Source organism: Orycteropus afer, unplaced genomic scaffold, assembly GCF_000298275.1.
Source record: "Orycteropus afer afer isolate SDZICR_OR568_19922 unplaced genomic scaffold, OryAfe1.0 scaffold00184, whole genome shotgun sequence".
Lineage (NCBI taxonomy): Eukaryota > Metazoa > Chordata > Mammalia > Tubulidentata > Orycteropodidae > Orycteropus > Orycteropus afer.
The window spans coordinates 2,794,247-2,803,989 of record NW_006921771.1 but is presented as its reverse complement, the minus strand read 5'-3'; the positions used below and the strand labels follow the sequence as shown (position 1 = coordinate 2,803,989).

General features: G+C 33.2%; 1 protein-coding gene across 1 annotated transcript in view; it reads right to left on the bottom strand.

The window, feature by feature from the left end:
- Nucleotides 1-329: 329 nt before the first annotated feature.
- The window catches only part of NECTIN3 (nectin cell adhesion molecule 3), a 134,290-nt gene continuing 124,876 nt past the window's right edge, over nt 330-9,743 (bottom strand). Inside the window, exons 5-6 of the mRNA XM_007947418.1 lie at nt 8,196-8,347; nt 330-910 (exon numbers count right to left, since the gene is read on the bottom strand). Of these exons, the coding sequence (XP_007945609.1) occupies nt 330-910; nt 8,196-8,347 (733 nt within the window). The remainder of the gene's footprint in view (nt 911-8,195; nt 8,348-9,743) is intronic.

Sequence of the window (9,743 nt, the reverse complement as noted above, 5' to 3'; positions counted from 1 at the left end):
CTTTTTTTTTTTTTTTTTTTAATTTTTGTACCAAAAAGTCATACATTTTATGTTGACATTTCCTTCTTACCTGTGTGCCACAGACCAATAAAGTACTCTGCATTAAAATTTAAATCTTGAGACAGTAGTACAGCATTGAAAAAAATTGTAAAGCAGCTCAGATACATTAACCCAGATTTTACATTTTCATTTCTCAGATTAGAATATAAAAAGCTTGAAAATCAACCTGAAAAAGCTTATTCTTCCTCAAGAAAAAGTATGAACAATCTGAAAATGATCAACTAGTATGAATGAAACATTGTATATGGTGAAGTCACATTTAGTGGTTGCTAAACATACCACTCCCTCCTTGAAATTACTGAACCATCAACATGTGAAACTAAATCATCTTCATTTTCGTCATAATGTTCATCACTGACGAACTTCATTCCCATTTTTAGATCTTCATAATAATCCATTGGTCTTTCAAACCTAGTGAGATTTTCTACATTGTTCCACTGAGTTTTTTCAGGTTCTTCTAAATAGTCTTTACGTATTAGATTGTTCACTGGATTTTTATTTTCTTTTTTCACACTGTCTGGGTAAGAGTCAAGCTCATCTTGTTGAAGAACATCTATTTGTGATTCTTTTTGCATATCTGATGGTGGAATGTAGTTCTTGGCAAAGTAGTCTCCACGAAACGTCCGTCTTCTCCTATAGCAGAATATTCCAGCCAAAACACTTACAAGTACTATGAAGAGAGCCCCACCCACTACACTAGCAATGATCGTGCCAATTGTGTCATCCTTAATGGTTGCCAAAGTTGACAATGGGAAAGGCAATTTTTTAGGTTCTGTTGCTAGATCCTCGATGTCAGCAGTTGAGGGATGCCATTGAATTGTAGGCTGAAGGGTGGTAGTAGTAGGAGGATCTAATGGAAACAGTAAAGATAGACAAGACACAGAAAGGCAAAGAATGTCAATGCAGGCTGATTCAGTAGCAAGTTGAAAAGACAGCACAGTTAATGAATATATATTCACAGTAACAATAGTTTTTCATTCTTAATTTGATTAAGATTAGAATGTAGTATATAAAAAAACAACAAAACTGACACTTAGTCAGTTACCAATGAAGTGAAAGAAATGAAAAATTACTTATGGTGTAAATCCTAAATTATTCTATTCCAAGCTTAAGGCATGATATTTACTCCAGGGAAAAGAATATATATATAAATATATATATATATATATACACACACACACACACACACACACACACACATATACATACACATACATACACATACATATATATATACACACACACATATATACATATATATATATATATATATTAAATGATAAGTACTATTTAAGTGTCTTATATAAAGTTGGCTTAATTATTATATCAAAAAATTGAATTAAATCAAGTAATTTAAAAGTACATTTACTAGCCAGTAGCACAAGGAAAGAAAATGAAAGAATTAAACTAACAAGGTACATTTTCTTAATATCTATCTATTTATCTAATATGGTTTATTTTTTCAAGATCTGAACTTATCTTTAAAAGAATGAAAAACTATAGATTCTTGTTAAGTGGGCACAGTATAAGCTGCTGGTTTAATAATTCTCTCAAAAATATTTTTCTAAAATAAAGAGAACTCTTCTATTTTTAAAAAAAAAACATGTAGTACACATCATTATTTAATAATTAAAAAAAAATAAAGAGTATTATGTTTAAACTGTGTTAGCCAGAAAGGCTATTATCAGATGACACTAATAGATAAAGACAAAATAAAAACACATTATAAAGTATTAGAAAAAATGTCCTCATTACATTTATTACCCCATGGGTAAGATATGTAAACATTTAAGAAATTAAGGAATTTCAAACACATTTTGCAAAATTTAATATTATTGTTTTATGACAGAGTCTCAAAAAGAGTAACTAATATTTTAGAGAGAACATTCTAATATTTAAATATTAGATGCAAATGATCCTGTTTATTGCCATTAGATTACAGAGTAAATAGCCATTAATATTAAAAAGCAACTAAACATAAATAGCAAAAATTGAAGATTGGTTAATTATCAATTAAGTGATATTTCAAAGTTATGTAACACAAAATTATAGAGTTTGAGGAAAGGATGAGTTAAAAAATCGTGAATTTCTTCACAGGTAAAAATAAATGACCCAAATGGTAATCTCCTATAATTACTTTTTAAATGAGTGGTACTAATAGAGCTTTTAAAAAAATGATTGTTAGAAAAATACTAAAACTACATGGGGTAAGTTATTCTAATATTACAAGCTGAAGAAAAATACTTACTTAAACAGGTTTCATCACGGAATGCCATATGTATAGAATGTGGTAAAAATTTAGCAAGTACAGTATAAAATTTAACAAGTACAGCATAACTAATTTCCTATATAAGTTTAAACTGGTATTACAGGTAATCCTATCAAGCATGTTGAAGTGAATATTAATTATGAGAGTATAAGTAAATCAAGGAAATGAGCTTTAATTTGTGAGAGGGCAATCACTAGCTGAATAAATTCAATCTGAAGAAAACCATGGAGTTGTAGGATCATTTCTAGTAGAGAAGTAGTAAAGCTTCGTATACTCTAACTTCACAGAACAAGGGTATTAAGAAATAGATTAAAATTAAATCATCATTAAGATAACAAATGTACTTGGTGAGGAGGAGTAATAGAGAAGTCCAATTTTTAAGTATTAAATCTCATTTTTACAATGATACTAAAAGAAAAAATATTACAATTAACTGGCATCAGCATGGACTAGCCAAATAAAAAAAACACATCACCTAAGGAATTATTTATAATTCACACATTTTTGTGTTTTAAAGACTTCAAAAGAGTTTCTAGTAGGTTTTAGCACAGTGCCTAAGGCACTTGACTGCTAACCAGAAGGCTGGAGGATCAAACCCACCAGCCACTCCTCAGAAGGAAGATGGGGCACTCTACTTCCGTTGTGAAACTGCCTCGGAAACATAAGGAGGGGTCGCTATGAGTCGTGTCCGACTCTACAGCACATAACAACAACAAGTAGGTTTTAACAAAACGCTAATTTTCTAAGACCACCAAATCCACCTGAGCTTTCAATGAGTATAAGCTACAACTACACATTATTACTAAGTATCTTTAAAAATTGAGGTTGTCAAAGAATTCATGTTGCTTGGTTCTACAATTGATGCCAACGGAAGCAGCAGTCAGGGCATTAGACGATGTGTAGCATTGGGAAAGTCAACTGCGAAGGAACTGTTTCAAGTGCTGAGGAGCAAGGTTATCTCATTGAGGACTAAGGTGCGCCTGACACAAGCCATGTTATTTCCAGTCGCCTCGTATGCATGTGAGAGCTGGACAATGAATAAGGAAGACCGAAGAAGAGTTGATGCTTTTGAGTTGTGGTGCTGGCGAAGAATGCTGAAAGTACAATGGACTGCTAAAAGAACTAACAGATCTGTCCTGGAGGAAGTGTAGCCAGAATGCTCCTTGGAAGCAAGAATGGCCAGACTTTGTCTCACCTATTTTGGTCATGTTGTCAGAAGGGACCATTCCCGGGAGAAGGATGTCATGCTTGGTAGGGTGGAGGGTCAACGAAAGAGGGGGAGGCCTTCAATGAGATGGATTGACACGGTGGCTGCGATGACGGGCTCAAGTATAGCAGGGATTGTGGGGCTGGCGCGGGATTGGGCAGTGTTTCATTCTGCTGTGCATGGGGTTGCTATGAGTCAGAAATGACTCGACGGCAGTTAACAACATCTTTAAAAAGGGGTAAGCAGAATCAATGACACTTTTAACATGTTTGCAAAGTCCTTTATATGAACATCAATGGACGCCTACTGTGCCTTTCACTCAAATTTAACAAAATACAGTTTCCAGAAAACCTAATTTAAAATAAAGACTACACCACCAAAAAAAAAAAAAAATTAAAACCTTAATTTTTAAAACCTTAATATTTAATTTTCAGTGGTCCTAACAATTTTTCAACCAATCTCCCATCCTCCTCCTCATAATCTCAATATTAATAAGGTTAATTTCAGAATTATTACTCCATGAAAGGGACTATTACCAATACAGTGAAACCTGTGAGAGCCAGAACTTAACAAGACTGCCTTGTTTTTCTAGGTTTCTCAAGTTTTCCACCTTTGACAGGGTATAGTGTTACCACTATTCTATTACTTTCCAGAAGTGGAAAATATTCTCTAATAGGTTTCCAGCTTACACAGGTTCTAGCTTTTGCAGGTTTTACTGCAAAATACTTTTTTGTATTTTGAGCAATGGACATATGACAATGCACATATGACATTTATTCATGTTTTCTAGTTCTTACACTGCTCTAAGATAATTACAGTGTGACTCATGGTTCATGTAAGGAAGCAAGAGGACTACTGTATAATAAACAATAGTTAGCTATTTAGGCAATTATCATGATTTAAAATACTTCCTAATAGCATTCATTTTTCAGTCAGACATTATTTTTTATATTCTTTGCTGCATGTGTGATAAAGGAGTGTATAACGGGTGTAATCAACTAGCAAACTCTGAGTTCTCCTCACCTAAATGAAGAACCATATAATTTTTTTTTTTATAGTTAATAATTTCTGCCAAACAGGGAAACAAAAAACCCAGTAAGACCCTTACAGCTATAAGGTCTATTTTAGTCTAACAATTACTGTGTTAACAAAATTAAACAGATTTATGCACTTCTTTTTCTTTTAGAATTTATATGGGATTTTTAAACATGTAAGATCTGTGAATTTAAAAAATTTAAAGAATGCTAAGTAAGTGAGGATTCTTAAGTTTCTATTACGTCTGGATCCTAAATTCTGCATTATTTGAAACTGAAGTTTTCCACAGAAACATATTTTATTTATGAGATCGAGGCATGAAGGAACTTATTTGATATATACAAATACACTCTTCTATTGTCAAAGAGAAGTGACAGATACCAGCTATAGAAAAGACACACCAATTGCAAACTAGAAAAACAAAATTTCCAGCAGTCAGTTAATACTGGGAAAAAGAGCCACTATACCTTCTAAGAGTGATAAAATACAACAGTACAATTTAATAACTGAAGTTGAATATTGCAATCTTAAATCAACAACCTATTGTCCAAAATCGTATGTTTACTAAAGTTGGAAATGTGTAATAAAATTAAGAACAATACATTAAACAGAGTTGCTAATTCTACTCTGTTCTGAGAACTTTTAATATCCGGTCATAACACACATCTCTCTTACAAATATTTTTTAAATCTTCCTTGAAATTTTTAAATACCAAATTTAATACTGAGGTAAAAAACTTCGTATGTACCCTTTTCATATGTTACAATGAAAAAAGACCATTTATATTTTGTGAATTATTGCCTGTCTTATGAGACTTACGTTAGACATAAAGAAATTGTGTAAAGTCTGTCACTAGTGTTATATTAGTTCTCTCGTCAAAAAAAAGCACTACATAAAAGCAGATTCTGGATTTTTAATTCTTTCCTGATTGTTTTCTTCTCTTAAGCAAATTCCTTAATTCAGACAATAAAAATTAATTGAGCTCTATCATGTGCTAACCATTACTGCAGATGGTAGAAACAGCAATGATCAAAGCAGACCAAAACCCTACTTTGTTGTAGTGAGGGTAAACAGAAAAGCATATAAATAAAATATGTAGTATGTCACATGGCAGTAAGTTCTGTAGAGAAAAATAATGCATAGGAGGACAAAAAGTAGTAAACAGGTGAACTGAGCAGATTGAGTTTTCCATTTTATATACCATAAGAAAAAAGGAAGACCTCTCTGAATAGCTGGTATTTGACCAAAGACCTAAAAGAAGTGAGAGAAAGAACTACGAGGATATCTGGTGGAAAAACATTCCAGAAAATGCAAAGACCCTAAGGTAGGAATGTGACTGTTCCAAAGAATAGCAAGGAGGACAGTGTGGGTCAAGAAGAATGAGCAAGGGCTATAAAGAAAAAATGAAATCAGAAAAGTTCTGGAATCAAGTCATGTATAAAGCCTTGTAAGTCACTATGAAGACTTGGTTTCCAATGTGTGTAAGATTTAAAGAGCCCAAGGAAGGTGTTGGGGAGAAGAGTGACATGATCTGATATGGATCTGCCAGGATCACACCAAGTGCTCATTTGATAACAGATCAAAAGGAGACAGACTGAAAGTAGAGAGATTAATAAAATGGCTGCTATAAGAGCATGGAGAAAGAGTTGCTAATGCGTTAGACCAGAGTAGCAGCAGTGGAAGAGATGTAGAACTGGTTAAGATTCCATATATAACATAATGGCAGAGCTGACATGGTTTGTTGGTTTGGATGGACTATGAAAGAAAAAGTAAAATCAAAGATAACCTTCAAGGGTTGTAACCCATAGTAAATGTAAGGATGGAACTACCATAATAGAAAAGATGAAGACTGCTAGAGGAGCAGGTTTGGTAACAAGAGCAGGACATGATCAGGAACTTGGTTTTGGATATGTTAAACTATAAACACTTATTATTGTTACAAATAGAGTTAATGATCATTAGTAGACAACTGGACACACAAGTCAGGAGTACTGAGAAGTTCCAAAAAAATATAAAGTTAGAGTATCATTAGAGGAATAAATATGAATCCCCAAACTGAGCCATAATATTTACATGATTACTTATATTTTAACCTAAAATTTACAAGGAATACCCCACACCAAATTGTGTAACACAAAAAATAAGAAGTCCTAAGTAATTACACTGTAAATATGCATTGCCTGTGGTTTATCTATTCTTCTTTTTTAATAAAAATCCTTTAAGAAAGAGAGGCTAATTTTACTAATATTTATAATTTTGTTCCTATTTCTACCACTGCTACTGGTACAAAGAGTTGAGGATGCATATAATTCTAAGTTTCTTGTAAGATTTGTAAACAATAATATTTAAGCCCCTACGTGTACCAGGCATGACACTAACTGCTAGATATACTGTGGTGAATAAAGCAAGTATGAATGGCTCTGGTGGCACAGTGCCTAAGGCACTGGACTGCTAATCAGAAGGCTGATGTTTCAAACCCACCAGCCACTCCTCAGAAGGAAGACTGGGCAATCTATTTCTGTTGAGATACTGCCTTAGAAATCCAAGGAGGGGCCGCTATGACTCAAATCAACTCAACGGTAGTGAGTTTGGTTAGTTTTTGGTTTAAGTGTGAGGGTAGGTAATAAGTAAATATACGAGCATACATATGGTAAGTAAGCATAACTGTGGTTAAGCATTAAGAAAAATACTATCGGGCACTTAGTTTGAGTGACCAAGTAAGGACTGAGAGTATAATATTTAAGCAAGCACAAATTTCCCTGAAGTCTAATTTATTTAGTTTCAGATCTCAATTATCAATTAGATAATTACTATACAAACCTGAATTCCTCAAAGTTCTCTTCCTTTTTCCCCTGAGTTAGACATGAGACTGCTAGTAGTCAATAAGGAAGTGCTTAAAATAGTTTATAATCTTTATAAATAAGCACTGTAATTATAAATTAGTTTTAGTTTACATCGACCTCCAGGAAAATATATTATTACTTGAAATATACTCATATTTTGTGTATGTCCTAATTAATACTTGGTAAAATTACAAAAACATTCACAGTGAAACAACTGGAATGTGAAAAGTCTAAGTTCTTTGTGGCTTAAGGACTGACAACAAGAAATATCTTAAATTGTATTTCATTAAAACATTTTCACTAGGATTCGAACATGGTACAGTTTCATACTAAATGACAAACAATGTTATTTAATAAGCAAGACATCACAGTTGATACCTCATGTTATTTATAAGATACTCACTCAGGTACAGAGTAGACCACCAAAGCAAATGCTTGCTATCGTTGTAAAGACAACAATAGAACAAAAAAGAACTCAGAAAGGCATATTATCTAGGGAGGAATATTCAATACAGTTTAATAGAAAAATTATATGTATAGGTATTAAAATGTGTCTAAACTTGTATAGGTATTTTGACATCTCCTTAAGACTCACCACTTTACTTACATATTTCAGATAGGATTAGTTGATCATATCCCTTTTAGATTACTTGGAAAATCTTACATTAAGGAACCTTTTCTTTACAAATATAAATTAGAGCTTAGACCACAGTGTTATTGATGTAATTATTTTTACAGGAACAATTCAAGCTCCTTATTTTGCAAAGTGGTAATAACTTACCCGAAATGTAGATGACCTTTTGATCACTTCTTTGACCAAGGGAATTGGTCACTTTACAGACATAAACACCAGAATGATTGAAAGTCAATGGATGGACAAAATGAAGAGTATTATCTGAAGCCAATAAACCATCAGGCCACTGTCCATCCAACCTAGATTTTTAAAAATATGAAATTATTTTAAATATCTTCAAAACATACTCATCAATAGCTATTTAAATTAAGATATAATACTTCTGAGACATTAGGAAAAGAATTAGTATCCTTTAGGTGTAATGCATTACAAAATGAAAGCATATAATAAGAAATTATAATTCTTTCATTTTTATAAAGATGACTTAATAAAACTTAAGATATTCATATTTTCAAAATATCAATCCACATAAGTATAGCTAGACCAACAGTTAGAAGGGAAGAGGAGAAAAGAATGTGTGATTTTAAAGAATTATATTCAGAAATCTGGAAAATCTGAACAATTTATTATATGAACATATATTCACAATATCAAATATAATTGTCAGTGGATTGTGGATCTACTCATGATATAGACACATTTTTCTTAATGAAGTCATCTCCTTTAAGTACATGACAATGTTTTAGTACCTTCTGTAAAATATTCATTGAGCATCATTTAATACTAAGCAAAAACTAACCAAAGATGGTTAGTTTATAAAGCACTGAGAAAAGTCATCTTATAAAATAATCTTGTTTATAAGGTGGGCATCTGTTATAATTACAAAATAAGCCACAATTTGATATCAAAATAACTCTTTTTAAAAGGTGCCTGAGGAGGTGCAGGACCAGGCAAGGTTTCATTCCGTTTTACATAGGATTGCTTATGAGTTGGAACCGACTTGGTGACACCTAAAAACAACATTAATCTGACCAAAAGGTCCTACCTAGTGTACTCATCACTATAAACTATACTAGGAATAAATTCCCACTATAAGACACTGGGGAACTCTGGTGGCAAAGAGCCTAGGGCACATGACTCCTAATGAGAAGGCTGGCGGTTCAAAACCCACCAGGCACTCCATGGAAGGAATGTTGGACAATCTACTTCTGTGGCGATACTGCCTCAGAAACCCAAGGAGGGGTCACTGTAAGTCGGATCCGACTAAATGGCAGTGAGTTTATAAGACACTAAAGGAGGTCTGGTGGCATAGTGTGAATAAGGCACTTAGCAGCTAACCAGGTCACCAGTTCAAATCCACCAGCTGCTCCACAGGAGGAAGATGACGCAATCTACTTCGATAAAGATTTACAGCCTTGGGTTTTGGTAAGATGGTGGAATAGGCAGACAAACTACATAGACCCTCTCCAACAAAGAAAAGGGGAACCAATTAATACAGATACAGGAAATAATCCTGGAGACCTGAGCTTTGAAATGAAGGCTAAAGAAGTGGACTATACTCCAACTACTAGAAGAACCTGATGAAAATACCAAAAAAGGAGATATATAGAGTTGCAGTCTGTCAGAGATGGTAATGGCATGAAAAGCTTAGATATTGCCAAGTGGTATAAGGACTTAAAAATTAACCTATAAATG